Source organism: Myotis myotis, unplaced genomic scaffold, assembly GCF_014108235.1.
Source record: "Myotis myotis isolate mMyoMyo1 unplaced genomic scaffold, mMyoMyo1.p scaffold_m19_p_17, whole genome shotgun sequence".
Classification (NCBI taxonomy): domain Eukaryota; kingdom Metazoa; phylum Chordata; class Mammalia; order Chiroptera; family Vespertilionidae; genus Myotis; species Myotis myotis.
Window position 1 is genome coordinate 36,314,832 of NW_023416321.1, and position 16,675 is coordinate 36,331,506.

General features: G+C 53.4%; 3 protein-coding genes and 1 non-coding gene across 7 annotated transcripts; 3 read left to right on the forward strand and 1 right to left on the reverse strand.

The window, feature by feature from the left end:
- The first annotated feature begins 1,667 nt into the window (after window positions 1–1,667).
- Window positions 1,668–5,951, forward strand: MED11 (mediator complex subunit 11). The gene is made up of 3 exons (XM_036341109.1): window positions 1,668–1,883; window positions 2,098–2,228; window positions 2,878–5,951. The coding sequence occupies exons 1-3, from the start codon at window positions 1,799–1,801 to the stop codon at window positions 3,013–3,015; spliced, it is 354 nt and encodes a 117-aa protein (XP_036197002.1). The 5' UTR covers window positions 1,668–1,798; the 3' UTR covers window positions 3,016–5,951.
- On the reverse strand, window positions 3,688–8,529 carry CXCL16 (C-X-C motif chemokine ligand 16). 3 transcript variants are annotated; one of them, XM_036341106.1, is made up of 6 exons: window positions 8,401–8,529; window positions 7,638–8,060; window positions 6,914–7,049; window positions 6,507–6,601; window positions 4,471–4,893; window positions 3,688–3,953 (listed from the first exon to the last, which is right to left on the reverse strand). In XM_036341106.1, exons 2-6 carry the CDS (start codon window positions 7,702–7,704, stop codon window positions 3,898–3,900), a joined length of 777 nt encoding a protein of 258 aa, XP_036196999.1. In that variant the 5' UTR covers window positions 7,705–8,060; window positions 8,401–8,529; the 3' UTR covers window positions 3,688–3,897. The 3 variants fall into 3 exon arrangements, 2 of the variants coding, with proteins under 2 accessions (XP_036196999.1, XP_036197001.1); XM_036341108.1 differs by having other exon boundaries at window positions 7,638–7,813; window positions 8,401–8,519; XR_004972936.1 differs by lacking the exon at window positions 8,401–8,529 and having other exon boundaries at window positions 4,340–4,893; window positions 7,638–8,204.
- Window positions 8,519–14,359, forward strand: ZMYND15 (zinc finger MYND-type containing 15). Of its 2 annotated transcripts, none has more exons than XM_036341102.1 (13): window positions 8,519–9,503; window positions 9,925–10,159; window positions 10,251–10,406; window positions 10,895–11,055; window positions 11,584–11,736; window positions 12,044–12,124; window positions 12,274–12,390; window positions 12,506–12,594; window positions 12,679–12,777; window positions 12,941–13,107; window positions 13,147–13,237; window positions 13,498–13,658; window positions 13,912–14,359. In XM_036341102.1, the coding sequence occupies exons 1-13, from the start codon at window positions 8,924–8,926 to the stop codon at window positions 14,081–14,083; spliced, it is 2,262 nt and encodes a 753-aa protein (XP_036196995.1). In that variant the 5' UTR covers window positions 8,519–8,923; the 3' UTR covers window positions 14,084–14,359. The 2 variants fall into 2 exon arrangements, with proteins under 2 accessions (XP_036196995.1, XP_036196994.1); XM_036341101.1 differs by having other exon boundaries at window positions 8,894–9,503; window positions 12,941–13,094; window positions 13,179–13,237.
- A 1,847-nt stretch (window positions 14,360–16,206) lies between these two features.
- Window positions 16,207–16,313, forward strand: LOC118672620. The gene has a single exon (XR_004973161.1). It is a non-coding gene; the product is annotated as a U6 spliceosomal RNA (small nuclear RNA).
- Window positions 16,314–16,675: the final 362 nt, after the last annotated feature.

Here is a 16,675-nt window from a genome sequence, read left to right on the forward strand (position 1 = left end):
GCGTGCAGGAGGCAGCCGATCAGTGATTCTCTCTCATCATTGATGTTTCTATCTCTCCCTCTCCCTTTCTCTCTCTGAAATCAATAAAAAAAAATTCTTTTTTTAATTTTTAAACATCAGTTGCCATTTATCCTTCTGTTTTTCAGTTTCTATCTAAAACTTTGCTACTAACTCCTCTTTCTTTTTGACCTCTTTATGAAATCCCCTATTGTTATTATTATTAATCCTCACTGGAGGATTGATTTCTAGACAGAGTGGAAGGGAGAGAGGAGGGGGGAAGAGAGTCCCCTATTGTTATTTTGATATTTTTCCATTGCTTTTTAAAAAAATATATATTTTATTGATTTTTTACAGAGAGGAAGGGAGAGAGATAGTTAGAAACATCGATGAGAGAGAAACATTGATCAGCTGCCTCCTGCACACCTCCTACTGGGGATGTGTCCACAACCAAGGTACATGCCCTTGACCGGAATCGAACCTGGGACCCTTCAGTCCCCAGGCTGACGCTCTATCCACTGAGCCAAACCGGTTAGGGCTCCATTGCTTTTTAGAGAGAGTGGAAGGGAGGGGGAGAAACAGAGAGAGAGAAACATCCATGTGGAAGAGACACGTCCACTGGTTGCCAACCAGGGCCAGGGATCTAGCAGGCAACCGAGGTAGTGCCCTTGATCGGAATCTAACCCAGGACCTTTCTTACTCTGGGCCAACGCTCTATCCACTGAGCCAAACCAGCTAGGGCTAGATTCCCTCAAGTTTAACTGAAAGTCTCCATTCACACTCTCAATCTTCCATAATCTGTCAACATTGATCTTTCCAAACGGGTAAATCTGTCCTAACACACCTCTTTAAAATCCTTCAAAGGACCCAAATGCCTTCAGAACACAGTCCAAATTACTTAGCTTGCAAACCTTTTCCAGATCTGTCTCCTCCAGTCTCCCCAGCCACACCTTCCATTCACGCCAAACTGAATCCCTTGCTGTCCCTTCAAATGCGCTGGACCCCTTCACGCACCAGGCGCTTGCCTGTGCCAGTTCCTTTTTCCTCTTCAAACAGGTAGATACCAGGTTAACTCTTTAGATTCCGTTGAAGCAGCACTTCTGCCCGGAGTCCTTTCTCTGTGCTCCTGGTGGTGCACCCGGGGCATAGCTCCAACAAAACGCCTATGCCATATCGCGGGAGAGTCCACCTCGTTCATCTTTGTAAACCTGAGCCCACCACATGATGGAAACCAGAAAGGGAAAGGTGAAAAGGCTGAAAAAAGCCAGGACTGATGGTGTTTCAGCTGGGCTCCCGTCCAGGAGGAAGCGCTAGGGCGAATAATGTAACCCTCACCAAGTCAAGCTTTCCCCGGGTCCCAACAGATGGCGGAGCCGGGTGGGCACACAGAGAGAGGTTCCACGGCTGTGTAATCTGGAAGAATACCCCAGAACTCCCACCATCATCCCCTAACGCCAGCAAACGCTCAATTAATTCTTACAGAAGAAATTAACTATAGGCCACAAGATAATGGCGCGAAGGTTTGACTGGTCAGACCGCCCCTGGTTACAGAACGTCCCGCTGCAGTCTCCTGCACTGGTAGTCCGGCGGCGATGGCGCAGGTCTGTGCATGCGCAGAACTCCTGCGCGTTGTCGTTCACCAGGTGAGCCGAGAAAGGCGGGGCTTCGCTGAGCATCCTGGGAATTGTAGTGTCGGCTAGAGATCGCTCTCGGCGCCGCCGGAAACCGACGTGCCCTTCCGGGCTCAAACGCCGCGCTTCGCAAAAGGGGAAAATCCGGTGGGTTCCCCGAGCGACAGACAATGGCTACCTACAGCCTGGCAAACGAGCGACTACGCGCCTTGGAAGACATCGAACGGGAAATCGGCGCCATCCTTCAGAATGCAGGTTCGGGAAACGACGACCGGAAGGCCGAGAGCGAGCCCGAGCCCCGTGCACGTGCGCCAACCCGAGATTAGGAGCGGGGATGGGGAAGGATCCTAGGACCTAGGTGCTAGGGCTGCGCGGGAGGGAGGGGGTGGAGGGAAGGGGGTTGGAGGGGCTGGCGCTTGGGCGGGACTGCCGGTGTCTGAGTAGCCCTGCCCTCTCTCCGCCCCTGCAGGTACCGTAATCCTGGAACTTTCCAAGGAAAAAACCAATGAGCGGCTGCTAGACCGACAAGCGGTGGCTTTCACGGCGTCGGTGCAACACGTAGAAGCGGAGCTGTCGGCTCAGATCCGCTACCTAACCCAGGTGGGTGGGTGGTGAGAGGTGCAGGTGCCCACCCAGCTCTCTGCCTTAGCCTTAGCCTTAGCCTTCAGAGGGCCCCGGCGGAGCCTTGACCTCGGGAGCCAGGCAGGACCAGGCCGCCCGAGCCGGCACCAAGCCGGGTGAATGACCCTGGCAGGACTCTTCCGTTCCAGGGCTGGTTTCTTCCTCCAAAAGGAAAGGCGGCCCTGCCTATTCACGAGTTTCATCACATGAGCCACTAGATAAGGAAGCTCTGGCAGAGGGCTTGTAAACCCAAGCGCCTGTCGCAGGACTTTGTCCCCTGAAACTGACCTGAGGAGCCTGAAACCCCAGATAGCTACTTCCTGATAAAAGAGACGGGACTGAGAGGGTTCTGAAGTCATTACAATAGCAACCACTGTTTACCAACCTTTTACAATGTACCAGACACGCAGCGTGATCTTATTTAACTGTACAACTCTAGGAATTAGTTATTGTCACCCCCATTTTCCAGATGAGGTCATCAGAAGTTAGGTGGTTTGCCCTATGTCATCCAGCTACCATGTGGTATGAATTCAAACTCTGGAAAGAAATGAGACAAGAGACCTGATGTCTTGTTGGGGAGATGGATGAGGGGAGGGGGGCTTCGTTGACCAGTTGAAATGTCCTCTAGGTGGCCACAGGGCAGCCCCACGAGGGCTCCAGCTACTCTTCAAGGAAGGACTGTCAGATGGCACTAAAGCGAGTGGACTATGCTCGCCTCAAGCTCAGCGATGTGGCCCGAACCTGTGAGCAGATGCTGGAAAACTAAGCCAAGTAGGCAGAGAGACATCTTGGAGGCAGATCACCACCTGCCCCCCGGGACAGAACCTGGAGACCTATAGATTGAGGAGCACAGGCTGCCATGCATGCCCTGCTGGTCATATATGAGGACAAAGAGGCAAAAGGTGGGAATGGAGAAACTTTAAGCCCACGTCTGCCCATGACTCTGTGCTGGCTCCTCCAGCAGGTGCTCCTGCTCTAACTTCACCAAAGTGCTGACAAGCTCAGACAGGAGATAAAGAGTCAGTCACCCAACCCACTTCCTTAGATACTTCATGTCCTTGTCCCCCTCCGCAGACTTGACCCAATGAAGAACGTGTCTTCATTGGGAGAGAGAAAACAGGAACTAAGGGTTTTGATAATGAAAAACAACAACAATAAAGACAGTGAGCTCAGACTGAGACTGGGGCATATATGAGTGACACAAGGGATTGAGGAAGTAAATCCAGCCTGGATGGCAGCTGGTGGCTGCTGAGGGAGGGTGGGAAAACCCAGGCCTTAAGTGTGGGGTCAGGGGAGGAAGCAGGTGAGGGCTAAAGTTGGTGTGGTATAGAGAGAGACTTTGGGGAGCGGGGTACCATCCGCAGAGAAGCTGAAGCCAGGAATCATGGTAAAGGGGCAAGGGCATGAGGCCAATGTATACAGAAAGAAGAGTCAATAATTAGAAAAATACTTTTTAGTAAAAATAATATACATTCAGAATTTTACACAATGTAAAGACAAAAAGAAAGTTCTAAGAGGGCAGTGGCTGGTGTTAAACAGTAACAGATATATACAGAGTGCCTACTGTGTGCCAGAGAGAATGTTCCAGTTTATTAAATGGTTATGGTAATGGATAAATCACATTTTCTACTCTCACAAGCTTCCATTCTTAGCCCAACTGTTGGAATGAATATGATGCCACAGGTATATCTTGACGCTGCAAATCTGGAAAAGAAATTGAGGGATGAGCTCTGAGATCAAGGGAAGTTGGGGTGGGGAAGTGATGGCAGATTCACATGCTTGAATTAGAGAATCAGACTCCAAGGGAAGTTGGGGTGGGGAAGTGATAGCTTGAATTAGAGAATCAGACTCCAAAACATTTAATCAGACAATCTGGTACACAGTAGGTACTCAATAAAGATTTGTGAATTAAATGGATGGCTCCTACTTTCTACCCCTTCATCTCCCACTAGTCTGCTCTAGCTGCCATCTTCTTGGTGTTTCTTTCAAGCACTGCCTGGCTTTGAAGGCCAAGCACTGGACGCAGGGCCCATGGTGGCTTCCCTCCCTCCCCATTCTGTATTCTGGCTGACTCTTCTCTTGTGACTTACGGTCCATGGTGCAGATAGCCTTCATCTTTGCCTGCCTGGGGTGGTTTCCAGCTATCTGGAAGCCACTGGGATCAGGATTCCTGCCAGGGAGGCTCTGGTCCCCAGTGGAGGGCTTCAGAGATCCACTTTACCTGGAGAGTACTGCGGTGACTGCTTACTTCTCCTCTTACACACCACATAGAGAAGGGCTCCAGTGAGGAAGAAGACAATGCCCAAGAGAGACAGCACTGGCACCATGACACCATGTGACCCAGCTGTAGAACCCACATTTTCTTCCAAGTGCTTCTGGTTCACCCCAGCTTCAGGCCCAACCTCTACACTGTGGCCCACAGAGGAAGTAGTGGTTTCATGGGAGTGGATGAGCTTTTTGTCCAAGGAAAGTGTTCCTACTGGAAGCGTAGGCTGCTGGGTAGACTGCAGGGTGAGTGGCAGGTACGTCTGAGCAGGGGTGTCCGTGACTGCAGGTGCCCCTTCAGTGGACTCAGGAATCTGGGTGCTGGGGGGAGGTGAATGCTCCTGCTGGACCACTCTTCCAGAGTAAGCATGTCCACATTCTGGAAAGGCAAGGAGTGAGGAATCATGATTGTGAGGAGATGGGGTGATGAAGCAGATAGAGGGAGGGGTAGTGGGTCAAGGGGAATAACAGCTGAAGACCAGGAGAGAAAGGCAGGGGAGAGGTGAAAGGTGGGGGAGAAGGAAGTGAACCAACTGCAACATGAAACCACAGGGACAGAGGTGTGTTCTGACCTGGGTTGGGCCCAGCCAGTGTTGTTCAGTGGTTGGGTGTCAACACATGCACCAGGAAGTTGCTGGTTCGATTCACGGTCAGAGCACGTGCCCAGGTTATGGGCTCAATCCCTGGAGGCAGCCGATTGATGTTTCTATCTCTCTCTCTCCCTTCCTCTCTCTAAAAATCAAAAGATATTTTTTAAACAAAAGAGCGAGAGAGAGAGAGAGAGAGAGAGACACTTGGGTTGGAATCTGTTATGAAGTAGCTGTGTGACCTTGCTCTTGTCTCTTAACCTCTCAGGGACTCATTTGTTTCAGCTGTAAAGTGGGGATAATTTTAGTACCAAGGGCCATAGTAGCTGGGAGTATTACATGAAATAATGTAGGCCTATAGAGCTCAAAAGGCAATAAACTTACCACATATGCTACACAAGACAACTTTAGGTGGGATGTGAAAAACACTTCCTATTTTAATGGTTGTGTATTTCTTTTAGGAGAAAATACAACCAGTGCATTATATTTATGACTTCACTGATATTACTGCCTAGGGCAAGTCGCTACTTAAGTTTTCAAAAGTAGCTTGTGGCCTGACCAGTGTGGCTCAGTTGGTTGAACTTCATCCCATGCACCAGGAGTTTGCTGGTCCTATTCCTGGTCAGGGCACATGCCCAGCTTGCAGGCTCAGTCCCCACTAGTGGGTGTTCAGGAGGCAGCCAATCAAGGATGTTTCTATCTCCCTCTCTCTAAAATCAATAAAACCATTTCTTTAAAGTGGCTTATGTACACTTAAGATTTGTTCATTTCAAAAAAAAAGATTTATTCATTTCATTGTGTGTAAATTCTACCTCAAAAGATAAAAGGAACAATAAAATACTGAATTCTATATGCATGCTGAAATGTTTGGGGGGTGAAGTATAGTCATGCCTGCAACTTACCTGGAAATGCATCAAAAAAATAAGATGGATTGATGATAGAGGCTGGATAGACAGATGTGCAATAAAGCAAATACAGTTAAAATGTTATAAACTCAATATTGTAAAATATAAAATATATTTGCTTTATTATGTACATATGTAAAATATAAACATAAAGACTAAGTATTGTAGGATCTAGGTCGTGGGTATATGGATGTTTACAATTCTTTCAATTTTTGTATACTGTATGTCTTTAAATTTCCATAAAAGAATGGAAAACAAAGATAGTGTCCTGATTTCAAGGAAAATACTGAGTAAATAATAGCACAGGGTGAACTAGCAAAAAATCATGAAAGTAGTAGTGAATGATGTTTGGTGAACAGGGACTTAGTGAAAGTACTTTGGCCAGCATCAGAATAGGAATGTGAGGACTCACAGGGGAAAGGTCTGAGGTGAAGGAAATTACAAGGTGGAGGCGCTGAGCCCTGGAGACAGAGCCTGGAGAGGAGGGGGGGAGCACTCACCACTCTTAGCAAAGCAGCTGATCAATTCAGTCACCCACGGGTCCTTGCTGTCCCCACATACACTCCAGGACTGTTGTCGGTACTTTAGTTGGAACCTTCAGAGGAACAACCTGGTTTTAGCTTCAGGAGCCCCCCACCCCACCCCACCCCCCACCCCTGCTTTCCCACCTCTTTCCTCATTCCAAAGACATGAGGTCACCTCCCAGAGCAACCTGTTTCTGCTGAAGTGGGAATTTCCCAGGAAGGTGGAACAGGAAAATGAAAGTGTGGAGAATTAAGGCAAACAACCCAGAGAAGGGTTAAGTGCTCCCAGAAGGAGTTCAAGTTTGACCTGAGAGGGTCCTGGAGGCACCTGGCAAGGAGGGATTGCAGGCGCTGCCTTCCTTCTCAGGGGTGGGTGTGATTACCTGACATAGTGAGGACAGCGATTATAGGCTTTCAGTAGTTTTTGGAAACGTTCCATGTCTTTAACCGTTGGAGAGCCAGAAGAAAATCTTCTATCACAATAACAATTTCCAGCTCTGCTGCCCTCGTTGCCATCGCCTGAGTGGGACAGAGGAGGTCAAGCACAGGTTCCCAGGCAAGGTGTGCCACCAGCTTGTCACTCATCCTCCAACCCACTGCCCCACTGCAGCCTCTCCCTTAGGCCCCGGCCTGATCGCCATGCTCAACCCCACATCACACCCCTAAAGACTGTTCCTGCCCCAGCCGGTTTATTCGGCCTGCGGGCTGAAGAGGCCCGGGTTCCATTCGGGTCAAGGGCACACACCCTGGTTGCGCCTGGATCCCCAGTAGAGGGTGTGCAGGAGGCAGCCAATTCATTCTCTCTCATCATTATGTTTCTGTCTCTCTCTTCCTCAACCTCTTTGAAATCAAAAATATATATTTTTTAAAGATGTTCATAATACCACCTGTATCCAGGTGTCCCGCAGCCTGACCCCCAACTCCAGGCAGCTGGCCCGCCCCCTGCCCTGGCTGCCCTGGGGATCCGGACGCGCCTGGCTCCCCACTTACTCAACTCAATCCCGCGGCCCTAGTGTCTCCCCGACACACAACACACACATACACACTCACACACAGCCATCCCCCTCCCAGATTCGGGGATCTGGGTCCCAGCTCGGCCCCACGTACCTGGCACAGCCAGCTGCGCTAGCAGGAGGGGGAGCGCGAGGGACCAGGGTCCCCAGCCGCACCTCATCTCGGGGCCGCGGGGACCAGGCTGGCTCCCCGACAGGCTCCGGTGAGTGACGGTCGTTCGGCAGGTTCCTCTGAGGCTCTCACTTCCTTCACCGGCTGCACCTGAGGTCCTAGGAGCGACCGAGGCCGTGGGCGCGCGACCCCGGCCTAGACGGCGGGACGAGGCGGCGCGAGGGGCAGCGCCCACCCTCCGTCCCGCGCTCGCAGCTCGTGGCGCCTCGAACCGACAGCGCGGTCGGTACCGTCCACCCCGTGCGGCCCGCACTCCAGCGGGTGGGAAATTCCCGGAGGCGGAGCTGCGCCGCCCGCGCCCACGCACTCGGCGGGAGGCTCCGTGGACGGGTCGGCCGGGAATGTCTGAAAAAAGGGGACAGGGAACGTGGGCTGCGGAGCGAGGCGCGCAGGAGGCTGCGTGTCAACCGGCGGACCGGACCCGACGCGGAGGAGGGATGCCAGCCGCGCCCGGCGCTCGCCTACCCAGGTCGGCCCTGGGGACCTGGGACACTAGTGAGGTTCACCGGCCACCGCCTCCAAGATGCTTTCACTTCCCCGGCTCCGCGGGATTTAGTCACATGTCCGGGGTGATGAGAACAGGAAAGCCCGCGGGCCTCCCGGAACACACGGCGCCCAGACGCGAGGAGCGGGCCACGGGCTCCCCAACCCTGACGTCACGCCGCCCCCACCCCGAGGTATTTACCTTCGAAAAGTGGTGGCGGCTGCAGGTACCGGAGGAGCGGAACGGCCAGGAGAGGCTAGGTCTACGGGGGCTCCCCGCAACCCGATCCAAACTGAAGGGATGCTCCTGCGCCTGCTCCCTCCTGCCACACCCCACAGACGGATCCCAAGTTCTCCCCTCCTTGCCAAGCCCTTCCCCGTAGGATAAGCCCTCCCTCATCTCTGTTCCCAGCCCAAACCCCGCTTTTGAGGGTTGGAGCCTCACATTCTCAGCCCCAAATACCATCTCACGCCTGAGTACGTCTTTAACCCGAAGGGTCCACTTTCAAGTCTAGCTCCCGTTCTCATCCCGGGATTCCCATCTTCGGCCTTGAAAGCTTTATTCTCAGATCCTAACACTCACCTACAGACCTCACCCTACGTGACTCTTAAACCCAATATCCCACTGTGTGACCCAGCCCCAAATTCTCAGCACAGCCTTTCCCTCACCGTATAACCCCTTCCCCCTGGCTTAGTCTGCGCCCAGGCCCTGTGCCCCTGAAGACATGGAGTTTGTGTCTGGATATCGAGACGAGTTCCTTGATTTCACTGCCCTCCTCTTTGGCTGGTTCCGAAAGTTCGTGGCAGAGCGTGGGGCTGTGGAGACCAGCCTGGAGGGCCGCTGGCGACAGTTGGAGGCACAGATCAGAAGGCTGCCCCAGGACCCTGCCCTTTGGGTGCTCCATGTCTTGCCCAACCGTAGTGTGGGCATCAGCTTGGGGCAAGGGGCAGAGCCTGGACCAGGCCTGGGGGCGGGCTGGCTGCTGGGAGATCAGCCCCCACTCCACCTTCGAGACCTAAGCCCCTATGTCAGCTTTGTCAGTTTGGAGGAAGGCGAGGAAGGGGAGGAAGAAGAAGAGGAGGAAGAGGAAGAAAACGGAGAGGAAGAGGGTGCAGGCACAGAGAAGGTAGAACCCGAGGAGGATGGGGAGCCAGTCCATACGAGCAGGGAGTCCCCCCAGGAAGCAAATCTTCCAGGGCAGCCAGAGGAGGCTGAGCAGAAGGAAGGAGGTGGCGAGAATGGCTGTCAAGACGAGAGGGCAGAAGACGAAACTGGGCCTAAGAGGAGAAAGGGGCGAAGAAGTGGTAAGAAGCCAGGGCTGGCCCTGCCCTATCCCCTGCGCAGACATACTCCCCCCCTGAAGCCCTCTTACCACTCAGAACCCAGCTAGGAGTCACAAACAAAAGGGTGGCTTCAGGCCAATCTGGCCTGAGAAGGTGTTTTTATCATCCCACATTGTTTTTTAATTTGAGCCAACATTTACATATTGTTTAAAAAAAAAACAACTCCGGGAAGTGTGGAGTTACACCTTCTTAAGAAAAAGTAAAGAACGGCAGCAAATGCTGGTACTGTGTGTCTGCTGTCCCTTTAAGATAAGGCATATCCTCTCTACCTGGTTCCCTTTGCTCACTCAGTTTACTTGCCTACCCCCTGTAGGCATTTGAGTGTAAGACCCCTGATCCCGATCATCTTTGCTACCCGCCACCTCTGACTTTTCTTCCCCAGAGGCTGCCCCCCTGCACCTTGCCTGCCTCTTACTGGTGACGGATGAACATGGCACCATCTTGGGCATTGACCTGCTAATGGATGGAGCCCAGAGGAGTGCAGGCAAGGGCTCATGGACAGAGAACCTGGCTCCTCGGGCCTATGCTCTCCTCTGCCACAGCATGGCCTGCCCCATGGGCTCTGGAGACCCTCGAAAGCCCCGACAGCTTACTGTGGGAGATGCCCAGCTGCACCGGTACAGAAATCTGGTATCTGCGGGTGGGGAGGCCTAGGGGGCCCGGACTTCTGGACCACGCAGCCTGATGCCCCTATTCACCCCCATTCAGAGAGCTGGAGAGTCTGGTCCCAAGGCTGGGAGTGAAGTTAGCCAAGACCCCAATGCGGACATGGGGTCCCCAGCCAGGCTTCACCTTTGCCTCCCTTCGGGCTCGAACCTGCCATGTTTGTCACAAGCACAGCTTTGAAGTGAAGCTGACACCCTGGTGAGCAGCCTGCAAAGATGGAGTGAGAGGAAGGAAGACCCCAACAGTCAGGCAAACAGAGAGGCCAGTGGGGGACCCTATAGACAGAGTGAGGGACAAGGAAATTAGGTGAAGAAAACAAGTTGTTGCCCTAGACAGTTTGGCTCAGTGGATAGAGTGTCGGCCGATAGACTGAAGTGTCCCGGGTTTGATTCCCGGTCAAGGGCATGTACCTCGGTTGCAGGCTTGATCCCTGGCCCTGGTGGTGTGTCTCTCTCACATCGGTGTTTCTCTCTCTGTGTCTCTCCCCCTCCCTTTTACGCTCTCTAAAAATCAATGGAAAAATATCCTCAGATGAGGATTTTTTTAAAAAGAAAGAAAACAAGCTGTTACTGGCAGAGAGAATACAGACAAACAGACTGAGTTTGGGCAGCTGCAGGGCAGACAGATGGCAGACAAAGGACTTACAGAGCTTAACACCGGGTGCCCACCACTCCCTGTGACCCCAGCCCCCAGTGTAGTGCTGTCTTGTACTGTGGAGAGGCCTGTCTCCGGGCCGACTGGCGGCGATGCCCAGATGATGTGAGCCACAGATTTTGGTGCCCGAGGCTTGCAGCCTTCATGGAGCGGACAGGAGAACTGGCAGCTCTCCCTTTCACCTACACTGCAGGTACCACAGGGAGGTCAGGCTGGGGAGGGGGAGCTGGGACCCGGCCTTTGTGTCTGGGGCCTGGATGTCTGGGAACAGGGTCCTGGAGGTTAAGTCTGGATCCCTGGAACGAGGGCTGGATGCTGGCTATTTGGGACAGAAGACTAGGCCTTGAGGCTGGAGACAGAGTTTCTGGAACTAAGGACTCAGCACCCGGGACCCTGAAATAGTTTAGGGGACTTAGAACTGGCGATTCAAATACTTGCTTCCCAGCTCCACCACTAACTGGTGACCTTAAGCAAATCACTCTGTGTCTGAGCACCTTCGTTTCCTCATCTGTAAAATAGGGATATTAACAAATGTTCCCAGGAATTGTTATAGGAATTCTGTCGGCTGGATGCCTGCTACACTGTAGGCACTCAGAAATGTTAGTTCTCTCCCTGACTAGCACCACACTCAGACCCAGAGTCCTTGGGAGAGGCTGAGGAGAGCTAAAGTCTGGGGGGTCCTAGCCACCAGGCCCTCAACCTTCTCCTCACCCTTCTCCAGAGGTGACCAGTGAAACCTTCAACAAGGAGGCCTTCCTGGCCTCACGAGGCCTCACTCGTGGCTACTGGACCCAGATCAGCATGCTGATCCCAGGCCCTGGTACCCCCAGGCACCCCCGGGGCAGCACACCATCCCTCAGCCTTCTTCTCAATGGTGCGTGGACCTCTCCTCAGGCATGGGCCTCTGAGGGAGAAAGGGTGGGAGGGAATACAGTTGTCTGGGTCCCAGATAACCCCTCCATATACACACCTAACCCTACACCAGGGCCATTTCAGTCCCTTCCTCAACCCTCTAAGTCACTGCTGCCCTCCCCATCCCAAAACCATCCCTAGGCCACCCCCTCCCGCAATTCCCCCAGGTCCTCCCTCAGGTAATACAGCTCCTTTGGAAGAGAGAGGGAGGCATGCCAGGTGGGGGTCTCCCTGACACTGGGCTCCTCCTCTTTCTCTCCTCCTCTCAGGAGATCCCTACCAGCTTCTTCAGGGGGACGGGCCTGTCCTGATGCCTCCTGTGCCCCCAGATCCACCCAGGGGCCTCTTTGGTGAGCTGGAGGGACCCTGTAGGAACTAGGGGCAGGGATAGTGACTGGAGAGCCAGCAGTCTGGGTGGCTGAGATAAGGGGGACTATTAGACGGGAAGCATTGGGGTCCAGACCTGGGGCCAGGTCTCCCAGTAACCCACTCTCCCCAGGCTCGTGGCAGGATTACTACACATGGCGGGGCCTCAGCTTGGACTCCCCCATGGCTGTGCTGCTCACCTACCCGCTGACTGTGTACTACGTCATCACCCACCTGGTGCCCCAGTCCTGTAAGGAGCGCGGATGAGGGGGAGGAGTGCTTCAAGCGGGGCAGCAGGGAGCTGGTAGGGGACAGGAGGGAAGAGGAGGGAGACCAGACCCTTAAGTGGCCAGCTTCTCACACAGTCCCCGAGCTCAACATCCAGAACAAACAATCTCTGAAAATCCACGTGGTGGAGGCTGGGAAGGAGTTTGACCTTGTCATGGTGTTCTGGGTAAGTCCCTCCAGGCCTGAAGTTGGGCATTTGGGTGGCAAAGTGGATGCAGGGTGGGACCCCATCTGCCTCTCTGTCCTTTAGGAGCTGTTGGTCTTGCTCCCCCACGTGGCCCTGGAACTACAGTTTGTGGGTGACGGCCTGCCCCCCGAGAGTGACCAGCAGCATTTTACCCTGCAGAGGGTGAGGGCTGAGGGGTTCCCTGCTCTTCCTTCCTGGCCCTCCTACTGTCCTCCTCATTTGGCCTCGCCCTTCTCCTCCCTCCTCCCCCTCCTTGGTCTTGCCTGATGCATCCTCCAGCACCCTAACTTCCAGTGGTTTCTGCACCCCACTCCTGGCCCCCCAGGATGGCCCTGAAGTCTCCGTCCGTCCTGGTTCCGGGGTGTCAGCTCGGCTCAGCTCTGGAACTAAGGAGAAGGGGGGCCGGAGGGACCTGCAGATCAAAGTGTCTGCTCGGCCCTACCACCTGCTCCAGGGGCCCAAGCCCGACTTGGTTATTGGTAAGAACCCGGGGTAGGAGTGCGCGGAGGAGGGAGGAGGGAGACATGGCAGCCAGCTTCTCCCTGCTCTCCCTCCGTCCACAGGATTTAACTCGGGCTTTGGTCTCAAAGATACTTGGCTGAGCTCGCTGCCCCGCTTACAGGTGGGCAAAGGGGCAAAAGGGAACTTCTCTCACCTCCTGCCCAGTCCCTCCTCCTTTCCTAAAAATCTCCGTTTCTCCAGCATCTGTTCCACTGACCGGGGGGCTGCCTCTTGCCCCTCCCTGTGTCTGCCCGCACCTCTCCTCCATCCCGGCCTTTCGGGGGGGCCTCTGTGTGCAACCCAGTCCACTACCCTTGCTGCTGGGGAGGTCCCTGGGGGCAGGAGCCCCTCGGAGTGTCTGAGGCCCGGCCCCCACCCCAGTCCCTCCGAGTGCCCGCCTTCTTCACCGAGAGCAGCGAGTACGGCTGTGTGATGGACGAACAGACCATGGCAGTGGCCGCCGGAGGGGGCACCAGCCCCCCACAGCCCAACCCTTTCCGCTCCCCGTTTCGTCTCAGAGCGGCCGACAACTGCATGCCCTGGTGAGGGTCCCCCCGCCCCCTCCGTTCCCTGTGCTCTCCCCCTCCCATCCCCGCCTTAGCTGCTTCCTCTCCGGCTGCGCATCCCTAAGCCCAGCCCTACACCTGCCTTTTCAGCCCCGACTACGCGTACCCTCCGGCGGGTCTCCACAACCCCGCACACCCCGCTTCAGATCCAACGCCCAAACCCCTCCAGCTCCGCGCCCACCCCCAGACCCCGCTACCCTCCGCCCTGATGGCGCCCCGCCCCTCGCAGGTACTGCAACGCCTTCATCTTCCACCTGGTCTACAAGCCTTCGCAGGGCAGCGGGGCCCGCGCGGCGCCTGGGCCCGGGCCCGCAGCCCCGACGCCCGCGGCCCCCGCAGCCCCCGCCCGAAGGCGCCGCGGGGAGAAGAAACCTGGGCGCGGGCCCCGCCGGCGGAGGTGAGGGCTGGGCGGTAGCCGGCCGCCCTCCCCACCGGGCCTCGGAGAGGGACTTAAAGCGCGCGAGGCCCAGGGGCAGGCGGCTTGGCCGCACGCGGAAAAGGTAAATAAAATTGCTTGTTGGAAACCGCCGAGTCCCACGCTCATAACTGGGTCACCGAACGGGGAGGGATGACTCAGTTCCCTCCAGCGTCTTCCAGGCCCTCGTGGCTGTCCCCTCTCTTACTGGAGACTCTGGCCCTGCCTGTTAATCCCAAACGTCTAGGGCAGCGGTTCTCAACCTGTGGGTCGCGACCCCTTTGGCGGTCGAAGGACCCTTTCACAGGGGTCGCCTAAGACCACCCCGCATATCAGATATTTACATTACGATTCATAACAGTAGCAACATGACAGTTATGAAGTAGCAACGAAAATAATTTTATGGTTGGGTCACAACACGAGGAGCTGTATTTAAAGGGCCAGAAGGTTGAGAACCATTGGTCTGTGTATGTGGGTAAGTCATTCCCCTGCCTCAGAGCAAGACCAAGAAGCAGAAAGTAGATTCTCCCTGGGGGCCGGGGGGGCACACAGCCTCCCATGGGGACACACAGCCTTTGGTTTATATTCCGTGCAAGGCCCCAGCCACTCACCTGTCCAAATTAGACACCTGGAGGCCTTGATGTCACCTTCTCTCATCACGTGTAACCAAACAGGAGCCAACACCTGCAGTCAGACTGCTAGTCAGTCAAACCCACCAGTTTAGGTCCAGTCCCACCACAAACTCAACTCCTCATTTTAGCCAGTGTACTCCTTCTAAAACAGACATTGGAACACATTACGGCCATTCACAAATCCCTTCAGTGACTTCACTCTGCTTTTTTTAAAAAATACATATTTTTATTGATTTCAGAGAGAAAGGGAGTAGGGAGATGGAAGCATCAATGAGAGAGAGTCATTGAACAGCTGCCTCCTGCACGCCCCCTACTGGGGATCGGGTCCACAACCAGGGCATGTGCCCTGACTGGGAATGAAACGGTGACCTCCTGGTTCATAGGTCAACTCTCAACCACTGAGCCACACTGGCCAGGCTTCTCTGCTTTTAAAGTCCTCTTGAGTGTTGGCTGGACTTACTGACTCTCATGAATATAGAAAAGGAAAAATAGTGGAGTAACCGGCAGGTACCACCTTAACCAAGTGATTAAGGTTAAAGAAATGTCATGTTAACATCGTATGTTCCCCGACATGATGCAAAGAGAAGGCCACATCACCACTGTAGTATTCTTTGCAAAAATCTATAACCTCAGCCCTGGCCCGTGTGGCTAGGTTGGTTGGTCATCATCCCATGCACCAAAAGGTTGCAGGTTTGATTCCCAGTTGGACATGCCTGGGTTTCAGGCTCAATCTCTGGTACAGAGGGCATGCAGGAGGCAGTCAATTGATGTTTTGCTCTCACATTGATGTTTCTCTCTCTCTCCTCTCCCTTCCTCTCTTTCTAAAAATCAATAAAAATATATTTGTAGCCCTAACCGGTTTGACTCAGTGGATAGAGCGTCGGCCTGCAGACTGAAGAGTCTCAGGTTCAATTCCGGTCAAGGGCATGTACTTTGGTTGCGGGCACATCCCCAGTAGGGGGTGTGCAGGAGGCAGCTGATCGATGTTTTGCTCTTATTGATGTTTCTACCTCTCTATCCCTCTCCCTTCTTCCCTGTAAAAAAATCAATAAAATATATTTAATATATATGTAAAAAATGTATAACCTCAGTCTAATCATGAGAAAACATCAGACAAATCCAAATTGTAAAACAGTCTCTAAAAATACCTGGCCACTATTCTTCAAAAATGTCAAAAGTCATCAGAGGCAAGGAAAGACCAAGTAACTGACAGATTGGAAGAGACAGAGGAGACATGACTGCTAAATATGCAGTATCCTGCATTGGATCCTAAAACAAAAAAGGACATTAGTGTGGAAGTACTGGAGAAATCTGAATAAAGTCTGTAGTTTCACTAATGGTATTGTATCAATGTTAATTTCTTAGTTTTCATAAATATGCCATGGTTATATAAGATGTAACATTAAAGAAAGATGGGCGGAGGGTGTATGGGAATGCTCTACTATTTTGCAACTCATCTATAAATCTAAAATTGACCATGCTTGCTTCGGCAGCACAAATACTAAAATTGGAACAATACAGAGTAGATTAGCATGGTCCCTGTGCAAGGATGACACACAAATTCGTGAAGCGTTCCATATTTTAAAGAAAAATAAATAAATAAATAATAAAATTGACCTATATAATAAAAGTATAATATGCAAATGGACCCTAACGGCAGAACGACCAGTTGCTATGACATGCACTGACCATCAGGGGGCAGAGCTCAATGCAGGAGCTGCCCCCTGGTGGTCAGTGTGCTTCCACAAGGGGAGTGCTACTCAACCAGAAGCCAGCTCATGGCTGGCCAGTGCAGCAGTGGTGGTGGGAGCCTCCCCCGCCTCCGCAGCAGTGCTCCCAGGCTGCCAAAGGGATGTCTGACTGCCAGCTTAGGCCCAATCCCCCGAGGAGCAGGCCTAAGCCGTCAGTCAGACATCCCCTGAGGAGTCCTGGGCTGTAAGAGGGCA

Bases quoted from the DNA above. Each gene is read 5' to 3' on its own strand.
- ZMYND15 (XM_036341102.1), top strand. From the start codon at position 8,924: ATGGAGTTTGTGTCTGGATATCGAGACGAGTTCCTTGATTTCACTGCC. The intron at 11,737-12,043 runs GTGCGTGGACCT...TCCTCCTCTCAG, and splicing joins CCTCAGCCTTCTTCTCAATG to GAGATCCCTACCAGCTTCTT. The intron at 13,659-13,911 runs GTGAGGGTCCCC...CGCCCCTCGCAG, and splicing joins GCCGACAACTGCATGCCCTG to GTACTGCAACGCCTTCATCT.
- CXCL16 (XM_036341106.1), bottom strand. From the start codon at position 7,704: ATGAGGTGCGGCTGGGGACCCTGGTCCCTCGCGCTCCCCCTCCTGCTA. The intron at 7,050-7,637 runs GTACGTGGGGCC...TGTCCCACTCAG, and splicing joins AGCGCAGCTGGCTGTGCCAG to GCGATGGCAACGAGGGCAGC. The intron at 6,602-6,913 runs GTAATCACACCC...GTTCCTCTGAAG, and splicing joins CGCTGTCCTCACTATGTCAG to GTTCCAACTAAAGTACCGAC.
- MED11 (XM_036341109.1), top strand. From the start codon at position 1,799: ATGGCTACCTACAGCCTGGCAAACGAGCGACTACGCGCCTTGGAAGAC. The intron at 1,884-2,097 runs GTTCGGGAAACG...CCGCCCCTGCAG, and splicing joins CGCCATCCTTCAGAATGCAG to GTACCGTAATCCTGGAACTT. The intron at 2,229-2,877 runs GTGGGTGGGTGG...AATGTCCTCTAG, and splicing joins AGATCCGCTACCTAACCCAG to GTGGCCACAGGGCAGCCCCA.